Genomic DNA, 21,638 nt, shown 5'->3' with positions numbered 1-21,638 from the left:
TTTATTAATGCCTTAGTCTGCATGGCCTTATTATACAACTAACCCTAACCCCAACCCCTAACCAAAAAACTCTAAATTAAGACTTTGTTACTTAAAACATATTTCCCTAGTGTCCAAATAACTCTAAATTAAGTTTTTGTTACTTAGAATTTGTTCCCCATACTAAAGTGTTACCAATTTTTTTTTGGCTACAAATATAGATTTAGTTCAAGTAAATGCCTTGTTTAAAAAAAAAAAAAATCAACAAATCAAAAAAAGAAATCACGTGATGGAAGTCAGCAGCGCGCACGTGCGACATTCACTGCAATGATGGTTGAAATTGTGGCAATAATACTCACTGATTTTTTAAATCTACCCTTTGTTCATTTATAAATTATTGTTTCCTTTCAAGGCCTACTGAAACCCACTACTACCAACCACGCAGTCTGATAGTTTATATATCAATGATGAAATCTAAACATTGCAACACATGCCAATACGGCCGGTTTAGTTTACTAAATTACAATTTTAAATTTTCCGTGGAGTTTCCTGTTGAAAACGTCGCGGAATGATGACGCGTATGATGACGCGTGTTTGTGACGCTATTGGTTGGAGGGGACATATTAGCCAGCACCACTTACGGCTAAAAGTCGTCTCTTTTCATCGCGCAATTACACAGTATTTTGGACATCTGTGTTGCTGAATCTTCTTCAATTTGTTCAATTAATAATGGAGACTATAAAGAATAATGCTGTTGGTGGAAAGCGGTGGATTGCAGCTGCCTTTAGCAACCGAAAAAGCCAGTGTTTCTTTGTTTGTTGTGAAGCTTTAACACAGAGCGGTCAAGCGAACATGTTTCTCTACGTCAACCAGCAAGTTTCTGGATGGGAAAATTGTGATATTAAGTCGGCTCTTACCGGAGACTTGAGTGGATTACGTGACCTCACCCTGCAGCTCAAAAAGGCAGCTGTGATCTTGGCTCCTCGGCTTCTCTTAGAGACACTGGCGTTCACCACAGCCATCCGACTTTCATGTATGACTTTATAATCTCACTAAAGTACTATTAACACAATAAGCAGATGAGGGATTTTCCAGAATTATCCTAGTAAATGTGTCTAATTACATCTGAAATGCTCCCACTGCCGCCGCCTGGAGCCGTCACCTTTTCTCTCTTTTTTTTTTTTCTCTAGTGCTTTACTCTAACTTTCCTCATCCACGAATCTTTCATCCTCGCTCAAATTAATGGGGAAATTGTCGCTTTCTCGGTCCAAATTGCTCTTACTGCTGGTGGCTCACATTAAATAATGTGAGGATGAGAGGAGCCCTCACACCGGTGACGTCACGCGCACATCGTCTGCTACTTCCGGTACAGGCAAGGCTTTTTTATTAGCGACCAAAAGTTGCAAATTTTATCGTCGATGTTCTCTACTAAATCCTTTCAGCAAAAATATGGCAATATCGCGAAATGATCAAGTATGACACATAGAATGGACCTGCTATCCCTGTTTAAATAAAAGAATCTAATTTCAGTAGGCCTTTCACTCTACATTCAAATAACACAAAAAGTGTCGTCACAGAAGCACCGTTTGATGTAAGTGATGTAATCTTCGTGCATGAGTGGACTGATCGGGTCTTCCGGTACAGGTCAGGTAGTAACAGTGGGGAAAGCAAAAGAATGTTAATAGATGTCACTACTAAAAGCAACTCGGCAAGTCTAAATAAAAGAAAGCAAATGTGAGCAAAACCTAAAACAGTTAGGCTTTTACCAAATGCAGCAATCATAAATTAAACTTTCAGCAAAAACACAACGTTGATATCTATAGTTATATTTTGATAAAGACATTCAAACTCGTAAACAGCGCGTGTAACAACAACAAAGCAACAAACATGGCTGTAGACGCCAAGTTAAATCATGAAAAGCAACCTTACCTGAACAAAAACTATGTATGATTTATCCGGGAGTCTTAATTGATACCAATTTCCTTGACCCAGCCACACACAAAGAAGGTGTAGGTTTCCACGCTTTCTCCAAGTTTTCATCTGTTTTGCCGTATAGAATGACATCTGGCGCACCAGATAGTTCAATAGGTCTCGGAACGTGACGGACGGATAATCCTTGATATAACTCGACAAATCCTATTTTGATAACATATAGGAATAGATTCCACTGCATAGTTGGATTTTTTTGCGCATATCTGCTTTTAGCGGTAATATACAGGCCCCTTGCATACTCAGATATGGTGCACTCGGTCTGTATCTATGTTCGTTGGTATCCCACCACATCGTTAACTTCCATTCTAAAGTCGCGTGACTGAATACAACCTATACATAAGTTTCACACAAAACTGAAGTGAAGTACGAAGTGAATTATATATTAAATAGCGCTTTTCTGTAGTGACTCAAAGCGCATTTACATAGTGAAAACCAATGTCTAAGTTACATTTAAACCAGTGTGGGTGGCACTGGGAGCAGGTGGGTAAAGTGCCTTGCTCAAGGACACAACGGCAGTGACTAGGATGGTGGAAGTGGGGATCGAACCTGGAACCCTCAAGTTGCTGGCATGGCCGCTCTACAAACCGAGCTATACAGCCCGCCAAAAACTACAGTATGTCAGGGCAGAGAATATTAACTTTCTTCATTAGTTAGCTTTTTGCACTTTATTATGTCACCCAAGTATAAGACATGCTCTTCTGGTGTTAGCGCCATGAATTAAATTAAAATTAAATGTTTATGGCAAGTAAGGGGGGGTTTATTCGGTTTAGAAAATGTGCTCGTTTGCGTATCTAGCAATGCAAGTAATGGGGATATAATTTAGTCCGCCTAATCCCTCAAAAAAACCTCCAAAAACGTCCAATAAAGTTTTATATATATGCTGTAAGTCTATACAGTATGTAATGTAGTAGCAGGCCCATTCATGATAACATCACATTTTTATTATATTAAGGTCCATTTATGCATTACCGTAACTTCTTTCCTGGGCACATTGATTTCACAGAGCGCATAGCAACAAACACTACTTTCGTCAACAAAAAGCCCTACAGCTGATCATGGCAGACTTTGTGAGAGCCAACGACAACTTATTTGGGACAAATAAGGATCCAGAACCCTATATTCTTTTAGCCTGAATATACATATGACTACACTCTCTATTTTAAATTGACTATTTTTCTAATCTTTATCAAAATAGCATTATCTTAGTTATATGTTTATTCAAGGACAATCGGTTTTTATCAAACCATTTTTTTTAGTTTGTTCATTTTCTACCTGCACAGTTTTTATTACTTGCTGTGTTTTTCCCAGGAGCAGAAATCAGTGGTGTCATCTGCCCATAGTATTAACTTTTGTGTTTGTGCAAACGTTAATATATAGCATTCAGCACAAGACTTGTGTTCAAGACTTGTCTTGTGTTTATATGATTCATTTACTATAATCATTGTTCCTCAGGTGAAAAATGATGGGAGCAAATGAGCATCTTGCCACATGTTTCTAGCAATGTCTTTGGGTCTAAGTTACATTATAAAGTTGGCCACAACCTTGTACTACATAGTTGAGACGCATGATTTATAATGCATCATTGAAAATGTATGTATTGAATGTTTTTAATTACAATATTGTATGTTCATTGTGTGTTTAGTGGACAGTGAGTGATTTAAGTGTTAATTCAGGTATGAGTTCACACAAAAGTTTGACTTACACAGCATCTGAGAACCCGAAGTCATTTGTGATCAGAGGACTTCCAACTAACTGTATATGCAAGAGGTAACTGGTTCAACATTGCATAATCTAGGTATGTTATTCCGATCTTTAAAATCATTTAAACACAATCTATTTAAGGTGTTTACGTACGTCTAAAAGACTGGTTTTGACCAAACACATGGAATAATTTGTGTTTTTTAGTGCATGTAAACGTACTGAGATATCCAGCAAGAGTCCAGACAAGAGCTGACACATCCCTGAACACTGTGCTGCATAATTAGAGCTATAATTCAGCAGATGAGCCAGAGCACACACTGGGAGCCTGTGTCCTTCCTGGAAAGGGCAATACCTTGTCTCTTATTCAGGACAAAATTAGAATATCTCAACAAAGTCAAACTGAGGTAAAATGTCTTACTGTAATAGGCGCTTCAAAATAAATAGAAATGTCTTGTTAGGGACACTTAAGTGAATGAGAATCATATCAAGTATGTATTCTTACAAGATGAAGACAACTCTTCCTTGACTATTTGGTGTTGACTTAAAAATCCTACAACAGTCCAAAACTATTAAAACCTTCCACAATACAAATGTAATAGATATTTATACTGATCTCTTTCAAGCTCACACAATCATTGATGGCATGATAGCTATTAGTTGCCATGAATTGAAAGTAACAATCTGTTATATATGGCGGTATAGGGCTAAACCCGTCACTAATGGTTCAACTGTATGATTAAAATCGTTGGGTTTGGACTGTGGCCCATTGCTACATTTTCACTTTGACCCTTGGAAACAAAATGTTTGGGCACCTCTGTTATAGAGTCCTTTAGAATGGTGAAAAAGGTTTCTTCATTTTAAAAATTCAAAATGAATGAAAGACCCAATCAAGAAACTCAATTAGGGCTGCATGGTTTTGAGAAAAAACCTAATTGCAATTTTTTGTCCAAAAATTAGGATGATGGTTGAAAAAAAAAGTCATGTCACTTTTAGACAGTCAAACAACACATTTTTGTCTCAGGTTGCTGCACATTAGAACAGTATCCAATAATCTATTTTTTTAAATATTTGGGTTTACATATGCCACACTGATGTCTGCTTACACCGTATTTGGCCTCATTGTTGTCCACTCGTTTTTAAACTAAGTTGACATGCCTCCAATACATTTCACCGGAGAGGTCCCCACATTTTTTGTTTAAGATACTGTACAGTAATTAAACACAAATAGTGTTTATTATTAGCACATCGACTGCAACGTACACAACACTATTTGTGGCAAACAATTTTGATTGGTCAGCAGGCCAAGGATAGAAAGTTCAATATTTCTGAAGATGGAGGAGAGAAAAATTAAAAAAAAAACCTCAGCCTCTTGTGATTAATAACTTGTAGTAATTAAATCCTCCATGTTGATTCGATGAAAATTAATTTTTCCATCTCTAAAATGAATTGATCAATTTATCACCGTACATCTGTCACCAATCAAAACCATATTGCACTCAAGATAATGGGCTTAACTGTAAAGCTACTATATTTATAACAACTCAAACCAACTTAAGTTTGAGATTTGCCTGAATGTCTAAATGAAAATGTTTTTCAAATTGTGCGAAAGTGCTATAAAAGTGGTTAATTTTATTTAGTTACCATCCAACAATGGCTGGGCAATAGAGCAAAAAATGTGATCATGATTAAGCTTTTCTTGGTTAATGTCACCATTTTTATATTGTTTTCAACCCTGCCAGTTTTAAAGCATGTGTACTAAAAAACTAAAGAAACTAGAGACTTGTTCCAATTTGTATTAACATACTGAGGAAATAAATCAAATTAAAATTAAAATAGAAAAAATATCTAAAGTTTGTAGTTATCTGTTAACACATGTATAAAATAAAGACAAAACATAAGACAGTGAACACAGTCCTGAGTGTTTGTGGAGTGACACAAGACCAAAAATAAACACATTGCCTGATGTAGGATAACAAGGACAATTTAAAAATATAAATATCACCATTTTCAAATTAGGAGGTTGACTCTGATGAGCTGTTGTCATGGACATTTCCGTCATGTTTGATCGAGTTAATATGCCAACAGCTGATCATTGTGATCGATCATATATTAACAACGATCATCGATCACGATCATATAATCAATTAGCCCAGCCCAACTTCCAACGCAATCTAGTTTATTGGTCATTTGACTACATTCGTAAAATGGAAAATAAAGTCTTAAGTAAATATTTCTGTGCTTCAAAAGACAACATATAATTAGGATAAAAGGGTACAACAAACTCTACTAAATAAGTCAAACAAAACAAGGTGCAAACAAAGCTTGATAATAGGATCACACCTACTTATGATCAGAAATAAATAAATGAATAAATATATATATATATATATATATATATATATATATATATATATATATATATATATATATATATATATATACATATATAAATATGATACAAACTACTTATGTGCACTTACATATGTCTGGTGATTCATCTGAGCCATCTGGACAGTCCTTTTCCCCGTCACAGCGCCAGCCTTTGGAGATGCATGTCTCCTGGTCCATACACACAAACTGTTTAGGATTGCAAGTCTTGGGGTGGCCGTCTGTTTTGGGAGCTAAAAAGGAGAAGAAAAATAATGACTACCTTTAGATTACAATGGTTTTAAAGGAAAAGTCATATATTCAACAAAATAACAGTGCGTAATGTATTATTAGGTCCATCAGTGCTAAATATTATAAACATATCACTTTCCTCTGGCACTGTTCCCCTAGCATTCAAAAAAGCAGTTATTCATCCTCTCCTTAAAAGACCTAACCTCAATCCTGACCTCATGGTAAACTACCGACCGGTGTCTCACCTTCCCTTTATTTCGAAAATCCTCGAAAAAATTGTTAAAGAGCAGTTAAATGAACACTTAGCATCTAACAATCTATGTGAATCCTTTCAATCCGGTTTCAGGTCAAATCACTCTACGGAGACAGCCCTCGCAAAAATTACTAATGATCTATTGCTAACGATGGATTCTGATGCGTCTTCTAAGTTGCTGCTCCTCGATCTTAGCGCTGCTTTCGATACCGTCGATCATAATATTTTACTAGAGCGTATCAAAACACGAATTGGTATGTATTACTTAGTTCTGTCTTGGTTTAACTCTTATCTTACTGACAGGATGTAGTGCGTTTTCCAAAACAATGTGATCCATACACTTAGGTAAAACGGAATCCATCCTATTTGGGTCCCATATCAAACTTAAGAACGTCAGTGACTTCACTATAAAAGTGGGTGACATTGTTATCACCAGGAAGGATGAGATCACCTACCTAGGTTCCATTCTAGAGGCTAATCTTTCCTGTGATAAAATGGCAACCAAGGTGATCAAAAAGGTCAAACAAAGAACGAGATTCCTCTACAGAATCTCCTCTCTGGTCAACAAAAGCACCTTGAGGATTCTAGCGGGAACTCTCATTCAACCCTTCTTCGATTACGCTTGCACCTCCTGGTACCCCAGCACCTCCAAAACCCTCAAATCTAGACTCCAAACATCCCAGAATAAGCTAGTCCGGTTACTTTTAGACCTCCACCCCAGATCACACCTCAATCCAACCCACTTCTCCAAAGTGGGCTGGCTCAGGGTGGAGGACAGAGTAAAACAAGTTGCACTGAGCCTAGTCTATAAAATCCGCTACACCTCCTTGATACCGAAGTACATGTTAAACTACTTCCTTGACGTAAATGACCACCATAACAACAACACCAGGGGGAGCTCCACAAACCACGTTAAACCCAGATTCCGATCTAACAAAGGTCTTAACTCATTCTCTTTCTATGCCACATCAATGTGGAATGCACTCCCAACAGGTACAAAAGTAAGTGCATCTCTATATTCCTTCAAAACCGCTCTAAAACAACACCTCCAGGCAACTTCAACACTTTACTAATACCCTCCTCCATTCACATCCCATCTCCCCGGATTATAAACAACTCAAATGTACTTCTAATGTATATACTTGTTCTTATGCTATCTGAAATCACTATGTTCTCTGCTGGCTGTACATATCCTACTAAATAAGACCTACACTGTTTCAATGTCCACATTTCTCTGTTGATGCAATTGTTGATGACTGAAGTTCTGATATCAACCAAAGCTCCTCATCCCACCCCCCGGATTGTAAATAATGTAAATAATTCAATGTACATACTATGATGATTAACTTGTGTGATGACTGTATTATGTTGATGGTATATATTTGTACCATGAATTGATTAACGTGGACCCGACTTAAACAAGTTGAAAAACTTATTCGGGTGTTACCATTTAGTGGTCAATTGTACGGAATATGCACTGAACTGTGCAATCTACTAATAAAAGTATCAATCAATCAATTAAATCTCGGACTATGTTAAGGTAACGTGTGGAGGTCCCCAGGGTTCGGTCCTTGGCCCTGAACTCTTCAGCATCTACATGCTGCCGCTAGGTGACATCATACACAAATACGGTGTTAGCTTTCACTGTTATGCTGATGACACCCAACTCTACATGCCCCTAAAGCTGACCAACACGCCGGATTGTAGTCAGCTGGAGGCGTGTCTTAATGACATTTAACAATGGATGTCCGCCAACTTTTTGCAACTCAACGCCAAAAAAACGGAAATGCTGATTATCGGTCCTGCTAGACACCGACCTCTATTTAATAATAAAACTTTAACATTTGATAACCAAACAATTAAACAAGTCGACTCGGTAAAGAATCTGGGTATTATCTTCGACCCAACTCTCTCCTTTGAGTCACACATTAAAAGCGTTACTAAAACAGCCTTCTTCCGTAATATCGCTAAAATTCGCTCCATTTTGTCCACTAGTGACGCCGAGATCATTATCCATGCGTTTGTTCCGTCTTGTCTCGATTACGGTAACGTATTATTTTTGTGTCTCCCCACGTCTTGCATTAAACGATTACAGTTGGTACAAAATGCGGCTGCTATACTTTTGACAAGAAAAGAAAGTTTGATCATATTACGACCATACTGGGTCACCTGTACTGGCTTCCTGTGCACTTAAGACGTGACTTTAAGGTTTTACTACTTACGTATAAAATACTACATGATTTAGCTCCAGCCTATATTGCCGATTGTATTGTACCATATGTCCCGGCAAGAAATCTGCGTTCAAAGGACTCCGGCTTATTAGTGATTCCCAGAGCCCAAAAAAAGTATCCGGGCTATAGAGCGTTTTCCATTCGGGCTCCAGTACTCTGGAATGCCCTCCCGTTAACAGTTCCAGATGCTACCTCAGTAGAAACATTTAAGTCTCATCTTAAAACTTATTTGTATACTCTAGCCTTTAAATAGACCCCCTTTTTAGACCAGTTGATCTGCCATTTCTTTTCTTTCTCTCCATGTACTTCATCCATGGCCACCGGACCGGATCCGGTGGCCATGGATGAAGTACTGGCTGTCCAGAGTCGGGACCCAGGATGGACCGCTCGCCTGTGTATCGGTGGGGGACATCTCTGCGCTGCTGATCCGCCTCCGCTTGGGATGGTTTCCTGCTGGCTCCACCTTGGATGGGACTCTTGCTACTATATTGGATCCACTTTGGACTTGATTCTCACGGTTACGTTAGATCCACTATGGATTGTACTTTCATAATATCATGTTAGATCCGCTCGACATCCATTGCTTTCGGTCCCCTGGGGAGGGTTGCCCACATATGCGGTCCTGTCCAAGGTTTTGTCATAGTCATCATTGTTGATGTCCCACTGGGGTGAGTTTTTCCTTGCCCTTATGTGGGCCCTACCGAGAATGTCGTTGTGGTTTGTGCAGCCCTTTGAGGCACTTCTGATTTAGGGCTATATAAATAAACATTGATTGATTGATAATGTAATGCTTGCACGAATGTATGATTTTTTTTTTTTACCTCCTAATAGGATGAGTGCCGAATTAGGTACTTTTATGGGCAAAGACCTTAGTCCATTGGCACTACCGGGTGCCAATTCACATAAAATCAAACAGTGTCATACTTCGATTCCATTATTGCACGTGATGTCATATCTGGCTGCAGCCTTAGGACCAGCTCAAGCAATTGGCCAGTAAAAAGTTATGCACTCAGAGCGGACTTAACCGAACTGTTCCCAGGTTTTGTTCCAATTTGTCATGCCAACAAAGTAAGATAAGCAGCTCAAAAGAAACGCTCCACTTTTTAAAATTGCCGGCTCGATAATAATTTTATAATAATGAAGTAATTGGATTTGCCACAGACATTAGCTGCTATGGTTTTATATGCCGATTTTAAGATGTTACAATCAAACATTTGGAGTGCAATAAAAGCAATACTTACAGTTTAAACACATGGTAAGACTCAACAAAGGAAAAGACTGGCACATTCAACCTAATGGCAAAAACTACTTCTGTATAGCGTAGTCTATACAATACTGCCATACGTCTTGGAATTGCTACTGCATGCCAGGTCTACTTTATGATACAGTACAGTACAGTACTTGCAAATGAGAAACTAAAATGTAGAAAAAAAGATGACTGTTTAATAAAAAAAATATATATCTTTTATTAAACAATTAACATTCATTAACACATTGGAACACACACACGAGTACCAAAAATTGGTACTAGTATTGATTCAAATGTGAAAGGTACCGCCTACTAATCTCGCTCAAACTACATTACAAATGTTCAGCTTCACACAGCTTAGTGTGTTCAAATGTTAAAAATTATGTATTGTGGGAAAAGGAACCCATACACACATGCTTTAGGGAAAACTTTCAACAAGTTTATAAGCAACCTTTTACCCCTGGGTTTGTTTGTTGTTTCATCTCTCCCATCTTTCCCCCCTTTTTAAGGTGCTATTTAACTTTTACCACATTAGGTCTTTTGAATGTCAAGGAACAGATATAACCAAGAAATTCAATCGCTGTCTGGCCAGTGGGAGACTACACAAGGTGGTGCTTCTGGTCAGTGGAGGATTGTTGAGGTGTACCGCACAGAAGCAGCACCATGGCAACGCTCATCATCCATCAGCAGTTTGACAATGCTCACATGCTTAGGAAATTTCAGCTGACATTAGTCAGCCGTTGTAAAAATAAAAGGAGGGTTCTTTGGTTTGCGCTTTATGAACACTTGCTGCTCCCTTACAGCTTTCTGCTCACAACAAAGAGCACGGAGGCAGTTGTCACCCCTCTTGAGGCAGGGCAGCTGCATTATCAATCCCTTTAATGCAAGATGTATGTTAAACGGCGGTATTGACTGTGCATTGTTAGACTAGTCACCTCACTCAGGGGACCTTCACATTCCTATTCCAGACAAAAAAAAACTAAGATACGTACTTCTAGTGCGATCTAGTTTTCATTCACACCTACATATTTGTCAGAAGAGCAGTTGCACATTGTCTGACAAGCTCACGCATCAAAAACATCATAACTTCTACCGGGTCACATACACCCAGGGTGTCAAACGCACGGCTCGCGGCCGAACAGGTTTTATCCGGCCTGCGGGATGACTTTGCTGCATATAAAAATGAGCCGAAATTTTTTGAATGAATGAAACTGCTGTCCTAAATGTGTCCACCAGATGTCGCAATAGTAATTCTTTGTATGCTTGTAGATCAGGGGTCACCAACGCGGTGCCCGCGGGGACCAGGTAGCCCATAAGGACTAGATGAGTAGCCCGCTGGCCTGTTCTAAAAATAGCTCAAATAGCAGCACTTACCAATGAGCTGCCTCTATTTTTTAAATTGTATTTATTTACTAGCAAGCTGGTCTCGCTTTGCTCGACATTTTTATTTTTTTAAAGGAACTAAACTCAAATAGAATTTGAAAATCTAAGAAAATATTTTAAAGACCTGGTTTTCACTTGTTTAAATAAATTCATTTATTTTTTTACATTGCTTCTTATAAATTTCAGAAAGACAATTTTAGAGAAAAAATACAACCTTAAAAATGATTTTACGATTTTTAAACACATATACCTTTTTACCTTTTGAATTCCTTCCTCTTCTTTCCTGACAATTTAAATCAATGTTCAAGTTTTTTTTTTTTTATTGTAAAGAATATTAAATACATTTTAATATAATTCTTCTTTTTATCTTCTGTTTTTTCAACAAAGAATATTTGTGAAATATTTCTTCAAACTTATTGTGATTAAAATTCCCAAAAAATATTCTGGCAAATCTAGAAAATCTGTAGAATCTAATTTAAATTGTATTTCAAAGTCTTTTAAATTTATTTTAAAATTTTTGTTCTGGAAAATCTAGAAGAAATAATGATTTGTCTTTGTTAGAAATGTAGCTTGGTCCAATCTGTTATATATTCTAACAAAGTGCAGATTGGATTTTAACCTATTTAAAACATGTCATCAAAATTCAAAAATTAATCTTAATCAGGAACAATTACTAATAATGTTCCACAAATTATTTTTTAAATGTTTTCAAAAAGATTCAAATTAGCTAGTTTTTCTCTGAATTTTGGATTTTAAAGAGTCGAAATTGAAGATAAACTATGTTTCGAAATTTAATTTTCTTTTTTTTTCGTGTTTTCTCCTCTTTTAAACCGTTCAATTTATTGTTTTTTTCATCTTTTATTCTCTACAAAAAACTTTCCGTAAAAGGAAAAAAAATGTACGCCGGAATGACAGACAGAAATACCCATTTTTATATATATATATATATATATATATATATATATATATATATATATATATACAGATTTATTTATTAAAAGGTAAATAGAGCAAATTGGCTATTTCCGGCAATTTATTTAAGTGTGTATCAAACTGGTAGCCCTTAGCATTAATCAGTACCCAAGAAGTTCTTATTTGTACTGTAAAGTTCAAATTTGAATGACAGTAAAAAGGAAGTCTAAGTCTAAGTAGCTCTTGGTTTCAAAAAGGTTGGTGACCCCTGTTGTAGATTATACTACATGTGTAAAAAAAAAATAAACCGCATGATGTTACTGCATCAGTCGAGGAAAATGAATTAACTAAATAAATAACATCCTGTAATTTGTTTTTGATAAAAAATGTTTTATCTTGATTGATTGAAAATTAACACCATTGAGTTGACTGACGAACATTATCATATAATGTATTCAGAAAATATAAATACTGACAAACAAAGGTAGAATACTATTAATCGAGACATGTAAGTGCAGAAAAAAAAAAAACAATACAAAGTTGTCTTTATTATGAAAGTGTAGAAAAAAATAAAACAATACAAAGTTGTCTTTATTTTGAAGTTATCGTGCCATGATAATCACTGCTAGATTTTTCTCCATGTAGGCCCCGGTCTAAAATGAGTTTGACACCCCTGACATACACTCAAGGGATGTTCCTTCATGTCTAAGCTGTAAACAACTAAAGATACGTAAAGTTTTGCCTGAGGAGACAAAAACAAAAAACGGGGAGGCTACCCAGATAAAAGGACGATCAAGGATCAGCATTGGCCTGGCTTTCACCCGCTGACTTGAGCTCAAAGATGAAGAGGAATTTCCAAATGGATGCTGCCTTTGCTCTGTTCCTGCTGGGCTTGTAAGTAACTTTTGATGCTCAAATCAAAATCATAATGCTAATTTTAGCTATCCGAAATTTGCGTTGTAACAATAAACAGCACAACCAGCCACATGAGAAATACAGAAGTACTGTATGAAGAAAAAAAAAATGTGATGACTGCAAACCTTTGGTTCCTACTGTGGAAAGCTCAGTAATACTGAATCATTGTGGTATTATTCTGTCAGTTTGACACTATATGCAGTAGTCCACATCCTTCAGGCAAAACACTACCTTTGGTTCACTGGCATCACCAAAATCAACCAAAACTGTAAGTTCTGAGGTGGGGCTTTAATGCCGGTCAAACTGGGCATCCTGGAAATTGAAATGGGGGATGATAATCACTGTTAAAGTTAAAGTTAAACTACCACTGAGAGTCACTCACACACACTAGGTGTGGTGAAATTACCCTATGCATTTGACCCATCCCCGGGTTCAACCCCCTGGGAGGTGAGGGGAGCAGTGAGCAGCAGCAATGGCTACGCTCAGGAATCATTTTGGTGATTTAACCCCCAATTCCAACCCTTGATGCTGAGTGCCAAGCAGGGAGATAATGAGTCCCATTTGTATAGTCTTTGGTATGACTTGGCCGGGGTTTGAACTCATGACCTACCGATCTCAGGGCGGACACTCTAACCTTAAGGCCACTGAGCAGGTCGTATAGAGCCGTAATATCTATAAATCTCCTCCTGTGTTGGTCACTGGCGTATCTTTTCAAATAGGTATCCATGGAGCTATCCATCCATCTATCCATTTTCTACAGCTTGTCCCTCTCGGGGCGCGGGGGTGCTGGAGCCTGTCCCAGCTGCACACGGGCAGAAGGCGCAGTACACCCTGGACAAGTCGCCATCTCATCGTAGTCCGTGGAGCTAATGTAGCTTGCTACAATTTTCTGGGCATAGCTTCTCCTGTAGTTTAGCTACATTTAATCCAGAGTTCGGTCTACTACATTTTCCAAGTACCTTGCCCAACACTGTTGATGACAAATTCTCGCTGTGGTCAGCGAATAAACGCATCCTCAATGCAATGTCGCATCCTCGCTAAAGAGCTAGCAGCTAACGTCCATCCATAAATTAGGCTACTTCTAAGTCAGCATTTCACGCCGCCATGGCAGTAAAAAAAATAAGTTTCCCACAAGTATCATAAATGTAGGATGAGGAGTTGCTAAATATGTTACACTACTTCGTAGAAAATGGATGGATGGATGGATACTTCCTAGATATGTTCATCGTTAACTCAATAACTGCTATGCTAAAGTTCTTGAATTTAAACAGGGTTGGGGGGATTGATAAAAATATCAACAGTAACGATACCAAATATTGTCAGTAAGTGGTTCATACTTCAGTGGTTATAAAGATGTTTTGTTTTTTTATTATCCAAAAATTATTTTTTATTTTTGTTATTGTTTACAAAGTCAGGGAAAAATCCTTGATACAGGGGGACTTTAAGGGTAAACAAAGGATTTAAATAAGAGCCAATAGTATTAAATCATTTAAATATTTATTCGATATTGTTACAACGCCATCCTGTGTTGTATAATAATTAAATGACATTGAAAATTCTAATTATCAGCATCGGTATGATTAATACTGCCCCTGTAGCTACTTGGCATTGGCCCACATTTGTCACCCAAAACTAATGTGAATTATTGAAACAACAGAAGACTAAGTGCTTATTACCTTTTACAAGAAGTGTAGACAGAACCATGTTACAACAGAAAGTAACCAGTTATTAACGTTAAAATAGTAAGTACATTAATAATCGTTCTGAGAAAATAACAACAGTAAATGACACAATCTTACCACACAGGTCAACAGCTAAACTATGTGGCCTTGTAACACATTTTAAAACGGTTCGATTATCATATTTATCATATTTTGGTATTAACATACCAAATAATATATTGAATTTGGAAGCTGCAATATACAGTATAGCGTAATATATATTTTTGGCCACGTTGCTCATCACTAATGGGCACATTTTGTGACAACATATCCAGTGTTTTGGTCCATTGTGGTGATGCAACGACCTTTCAGCCACTGAAAGAGTTGCGCTTTCTCCTTTTGGTCAAAAGGCTTTTATCAACAAAACAAGACTGCCAAACCCCGATTTTGTGGTGGTTTTAGCAGGAAAAATGTGCTTGTTTGGAGAGGCAAAAATGTTTTTAGATATACCCCATTATTAAAAAGTAACAATTTAAAAACACTTACATTTTCATTCATACCATCCCTACAGAATAATAATGGATTTTATAGCGCTTTTCTGGACACTCAAAGCATTTTACAGTGAAAACAGGGAACCCATCATTCATTTGCTCAACATTCACACTTATACTGGTGGTAAGCTACATTTGTAGCCCCATCTACCCAGGCGTACACTGACAAAAAATGGCTGGCAATTAGCGCACCACCATTCATTCAGCACTGGGAGAAAAGTGGGTAAAGTTTCTTGCCCAATGACACAATGGCAGTGACTAGAACGGCTGGATTTGTATCTGGAACCCCTGAGGTTTCTGGACGGCCACTCTGAAACATGCTGGCTAAAGCAAAATTGAAAGGTTAGCATGTGGCTGCAGCAGCAATATCAGGACCTCTCCCTTTGCACAGCTCTGCAGGCTGATGGCTGAGGCTAGTCCGCTGAACTTTTCCCTCTGTTTAAAATTACTAAATCGGCTCTTTGGAAATACTACATATCTGTGTTTGGGTTTTTGATAAATGGTTATGGACTATGGACCTATAACCAAATTTGTAATATTGCCCAAAACTAAAGTAAAGTATCCAAACAACAGAAGAATAAGTGCTTACTACACTTTAAAGGGGACCTATTATGCAGAACCAAAATTTTGTTTACCTATTCACACCTATATTTTGTATCTGCACAAGTCCCACAAATTAAACATTTTAAAATTAAAAAAAATGTAGTCTTCTTTCATCCTTCCTCCGAACGAGCCATTTGGAATTTGCACAACCTTTGACATTTTCCCCCAAGTGTAACGCCAGCTGCTATCTCCTTTTATGGTAAAAAATGTTTTTACCTAAAGTGCTTTGTGCGAGCCCGCCACTGTAGTCCAATGCTATAGTCAAAAAGCTCCTTCTTTTTCTCCATCCTTTTGTTTTGGGGCAGACTGGCACGTTCATGCACATGCACATGCATCCTCAGTTGTTGCCATGTCTAATACAAAGTGGCATATAGTTCTAACTTATATCTGTTGGTAGACTCAATGTGGAAGCACTAAAAATTACAACGTGAAGGTGAGAAGACACAGTTGAAGTGGAGGCACGTAAATAAGACCACCCACAAAACGGTGCTTTCTGAAGAGACGGTCAGAAAGCGGCTTGAAAATGGTCTTTAAAGCATAATCTATGCACATTTTTGACCAATTAACCACCATTACATGTTATGTAGATCACAAGGAAGTGTTTTAAATGTAGAAAAAAAATCACAATATGAACCCTTTCTGAGAAGTGTAGATAGAACCATGTTACAACAGAAAGTAACCAGATATTAAGATTAAATTAGAATTTGCTGTATTATCCAGACCATAAGCCGCACCGGTATTTAGGACGCAACCACTAAAAAAACATTTTGTCCTTATATTATTAGCCACACCAGACTATAAGCCGAAGATATATAAAAATATTGATGTTGTAAATCTTTATTCGCCTACCTTAATTGTTTCCAAATGGTGCCTGTAACACGGCAGCAAAACGGGTAATCAAACTCAACAGAAAAGTCATTGATGTCTTTATTCATTCTTTATGAGATGAATAAGCTGTTCTCCTTTTTAAATAAGGTAAAAGATGTTTAGCAGGATTAGTTTTCCCTGAAATTTGTAAACACTGAGTCTGAACAGTTTCTTAAAGTGGATCATATTACTACATCTTTTAATTTCTTTGCTTAATCACTTCAATAATTTTGCCGTTAGCATAGAAAAATTCACGTTAGCCACACCTTTGTATAAACCACAGGGTTCAAAGCTTGGGGAAAAAAGTAGCGGCTAATAATCCAGAAAATACGGTAGATCAATAACAGTTTAGAGAAAATAATACAACTGCAAATAACACAATACATTAACGCATAAGGCAACAGCCAATTTAATAGCCTTTTGTAAGCCTTTTTTTAATCATTTACATGATTTATATTGTAAAGGCAGGAGGTTGCGATATAGATTTTAAGCCATATGGTCATCTTTGATTTCCATAAAAGGATTTTGGCCCTGCGATGAGGTAGGGACTTGTCAAGGGTGTAACCCGCCTTCCGCCCGAATGCAGCTAAGATAGGCTCCAGCGTCCCCCCCGCGACCCCAAAAGGGACAAGCGGTAGAAAATGGTTGGATGGATGGATGGATTTCACAAATGAGCAATAAGAGTGTTCAGTTTTCCTTCCCCAGGAAACAGGTAAACAAGCAAAGGGGGCTCAATCACCATATTACTCTTAACAGTCGTGTGGAAAAAAAACAAGGACACCAAATGGGGTCTTCTTAACTTTTCTGAAATACATTACGTTAGGAAAACACCAGAATGGACTAGTTTGCGTCAGGAGGTTTTCTGTGCGACTGTACTGATTGCAGCAGTGCTCTGGGAAGGACAGTAGCGAAGGTCTCATTGTGATTCTCTGCAGGGATGGAGCCCACTCTCGTCCTGGATGACTTGCCTCCCCTACGTGCTTGGCAGGCAGAGAGGTGTTGGGAGGGCGTGCACCAATGAGACGGTGGGGGCTGGGATGTGACTTAAATAACAAGAGCGCATAAAGCTTCTGTATCATTTCAGTCACGACTCAACCCCTTTTGGCTGTCCTTCTAAAAAGGTTTAGACCGTGGTCTTACTTTCAAGGGACACTTAAGCATGTTTACATCAAACACTGCAACATCTGAGTGGTTTGTTTATAGCTGTTGAAGACAATGTGAGCGGAATCCCATGATGCTTATCCCTTGGTATCCTTGATATAGGGTTGATAGAGTATGGTGTATGAGATGTCTGAGATATATCTGTAGAATTGAAGCAGTTTGTACATCCACTCTATGAAGAAATGAGAGAAAGGGTTGCTGGCGATGGCCGGAGTCCAGCTGCATGACTCTGGAGATAAAATGAGAAAAAAGCACTGAACCCTCGTACAGGCATTCCCCTCTCACGCCTTAGTTGTGAAGTGACTTGGCCAATATTTTTGTTCCCCCATGAGTGGGCAGAAAACTGTAAATGAAAGATTGCGGCTTCTAATTTTATCATCGTTTTACACGGCCGCAATTAAATTTTCACAGGAGAGAACCTTTAAGTATAATTGGACGTTGTGGCTGTAAAGGGGTTAGCAAAAGGGTGAAAGGACTGGAAGCCTCAACAGAGTTCTTCTAAAAGCCCAGAGAAATATTTGTAACAGACTTGTGAATTGTTAACGCACCCAGCAATGCCCTTTTATCCCAAAGCAACTTGCCGAAAAGGTTTGCAATTTTTGGAAGGACCTACTGGGGCGGCATAGCTCGGTTGGTAGAGTGGCCGTGCCAGCAACTTAAAGGGTTGCAGGTTCGATTCCCGCTTCCGCCATCCTAGTCAATGCCGTTGTGTCCTTGGGCAAGACACTTTACCCACCTGCTCCCAGTGCCACCCACACTGGTTTAAATGTAACTTAGATATTGGGTTTCACTATGTAAAAAGCGCTTTGAGTCACTAGAGAAAAGCGCTATATAAATATAATTCACTTCACTACTCAAGCTGAGCCCATTTTAGTAACAATAGGAAATGAAGATGGCCTTTGTTTATCCTGTGGGGAGTTAACCAATAGCAATCAACAATCCTACTGAATCAAGGTCCACATGAGCTCCAGTAAACCACGTGAGAGTTCCACCCAGCTAATGCCATTTCAACTCAGGCATTTCCTGCTAAGGTTTAAACGCAACCTGAGTGCACGGCTGCAAATAAATAAGGCTTCACGAGAGGATTATTAGAATTAAAACCTTCTTACCGGGAAATGTGGATGAAAAGGTCATGACCATAGTCAGTAAAGACAACTAATATACTAAATTTGGATTAAGCAGATGTTGCGTGTTCAGTCCATGCAAGTGTGTTACGTAGTTATTTTAAACTACAAACCCAGTTTCCATACGAGTTGGGAATTGTGTTAGATGTAAATATAAACGGAATACAATGATTTGTAAATCCTTTTCAACCCATATTCAATTGAATATGCTACAAAAACAAGATATTTATATCTTGTTTTATTTTATTTTATTTTAATTTGTATATCTTGTTATATAGCTATACAAGTACAACCCATTTTATATTTGATGTTCGAACTCATAAAATTAATGTGTTACAACGCTGTTGTAACACATGGCTTGGCATTATTTTGCTGAAATAAGCAGGGGCGTCCATGATATCGTTGTTTGGATGACAACATACAGTATGTTGCTCCAAAACCTGTATGGACCATTCAGCATTAATGGTGCCTTCACAGATGTGTAAGTTACCCATGGCTTGGGCCCTGATACACCCCCATACCATCACAGATGCTGGCTTTTGAACTTTGCGCCTATAACAATCCGGATGGTTATTTTCCTCTTTTTCACGGAGGACACCACGTCCACAGTTTCCAAATACAATTAGAAATGTGGACTCGTCAGACCACGGAACACTTTTCCATTTTGCATCAGTCCATCTTAGATGAGCTCGGGCCCAGCAAAGCCAGCGGCGTTCCTTGGTGTTGTTGATAAATGGCTTTCGCTTTGCATAGTAGAGTTTTAAATTGCACTTACAGATGTAGCGACCAACTGTAGTTACTGACAGTGATTTTATTAAGTGTTCCTGAGCCCATGTGGTGATATCCTTTACACACTGATGTCGGTTTTTGATGCAGTACCGCCTGAGGGATCAAAGCTCCGTAATATCATTGCTTACGTGCAGTGATTTTTTTCCAGATTCTCTGAACCTTTTGATCATTTTACGGACCGAAGATGGTAAAATCCCTAAATTCCTTGCAATAGCTCATTGAGTAATGTTGTTCTAAAACTGTTCGACAATTTGCTTACAAATTGGTGACCCTCGTCCCATCCTTGTTTTTGAATTACTTAGCATTTCATGGAAGCTGCTTTTATACCCAATCATGGCATCCGCCAGTTCCCAATTAGCCTGCACACCAGTGGGATGTTCCAAATAAGTGTTTGATGATCATTCCTCAACATTATCAGTATTTATTGCCACCTTTCCCTACTTCTTTGTCACATATTGCTGGCATCAAATTCTAACGTTAATGATTATTTGCAAAAAAAAAATATGTTTATCAGTTTGAACTTCAAATATGTTGTCTTTGTAGCATATAAACTGAATATGGGTTGAAAATGATTTGTAAATCATTGTATTCCGTTTATATTTACATCTAACACAATTTCCCAACTCATATGGAAACAGGGTTTGTACTTCAAACATCTTGGGTTGGGAAAACATCAATCACTGTCACCCAAATCTGAATTTTTTTGCCCTGGAGTGACAGTCCAAACGCTCCAAAGTGCTTCAAATCTGATATCAGAAGGTAGTTCGGATCTGTTTGGAATCTAATTTTTTGAAAGTGTGACTGCAGTCTAAACAGAAATGCAAACAGAATGCAACATTTACGTCATCTATGGCCAAGCTACGTAATTTGTGCGCCCATAACAGCCAGCCAGTCAGCAAGTGCTTACGTGAACAAACGTTTTTTCCCGCGTCCAAATTTTGGGTGCATCACTAGTCAATAGTGCGCAAATAATATCCATCCATCCATTTTCTTCCGCTTGTCCCTTTTGGGGTAGGATATACGTTAAATATAAAGAGTACCTGTTCCAAGTCAGGATCCAGGGTGGACCACTTTATTCAAGAGGATCCCCTGCTGGCCCCACTGTGGACAGGACTCTCTCATTATAATTTGTATCCACTCGGCATCCATTGCACCGGTCACCCAGGGCTGGGGGCGGTCCTCATATCTGCGGCCCCTTCAATGGTTTCTCGTTGTTCCCATTGGGTTGAGTTCTTTCTTGCCTTTCTTGTGGCTTGTGCAGCCTCTGAGACATTTTTGATTAAGGGCTATACAAGTAAACTTTGATTGATTCATTCATTGATGCATAAGTTGTTTACATAAGTGAGTTGAAAAATAAAGCTAAGGTAAAGTGTCTCCTCTACTTAACAGTCATACAAATCTATATCCATTCATACATTATATTACTTTAATTAATTTTCAAGTAAAAAATACAAAAATGTAAGGTGTAGTGATTTTTAGTTTGCAAAGTAGTAGTAGTAGTAGTAGCGACTTTCTTGTTCATTTACGGAATCTGGTCCACATCCTTTGTTGTCACTTTATCAAACTACGCAAGTAAGTGATGTCGAGGCCACATTGGGGCCACATTGGAGCCTGTGTGTGTTTATACTGGAGTCTGATAAGGATCAAA

General features: G+C 38.1%; 1 protein-coding gene across 4 annotated transcripts in view; it reads right to left on the bottom strand.

Annotated features, from left to right (window-relative positions):
- The window catches only part of lrp1ab (low density lipoprotein receptor-related protein 1Ab), a 205,467-nt gene that overhangs the window by 150,796 nt on the left and 33,033 nt on the right, over window positions 1–21,638 (bottom strand). For all 4 annotated transcript variants that reach the window (XM_061903335.1, XM_061903337.1, XM_061903336.1 and 1 more), the window contains exon 2: window positions 6,153–6,293. In XM_061903335.1, the coding sequence (XP_061759319.1) occupies window positions 6,153–6,293 (141 nt within the window). The remainder of the gene's footprint in view (window positions 1–6,152; window positions 6,294–21,638) is intronic.

The sequence above is a fragment of the Nerophis ophidion genome, linkage group LG06, assembly GCF_033978795.1.
Source record: "Nerophis ophidion isolate RoL-2023_Sa linkage group LG06, RoL_Noph_v1.0, whole genome shotgun sequence".
Taxonomy (NCBI): Eukaryota; Metazoa; Chordata; class Actinopteri; order Syngnathiformes; family Syngnathidae; genus Nerophis; species Nerophis ophidion.
This window is presented reverse-complemented; position numbering and strand designations above follow the sequence as displayed.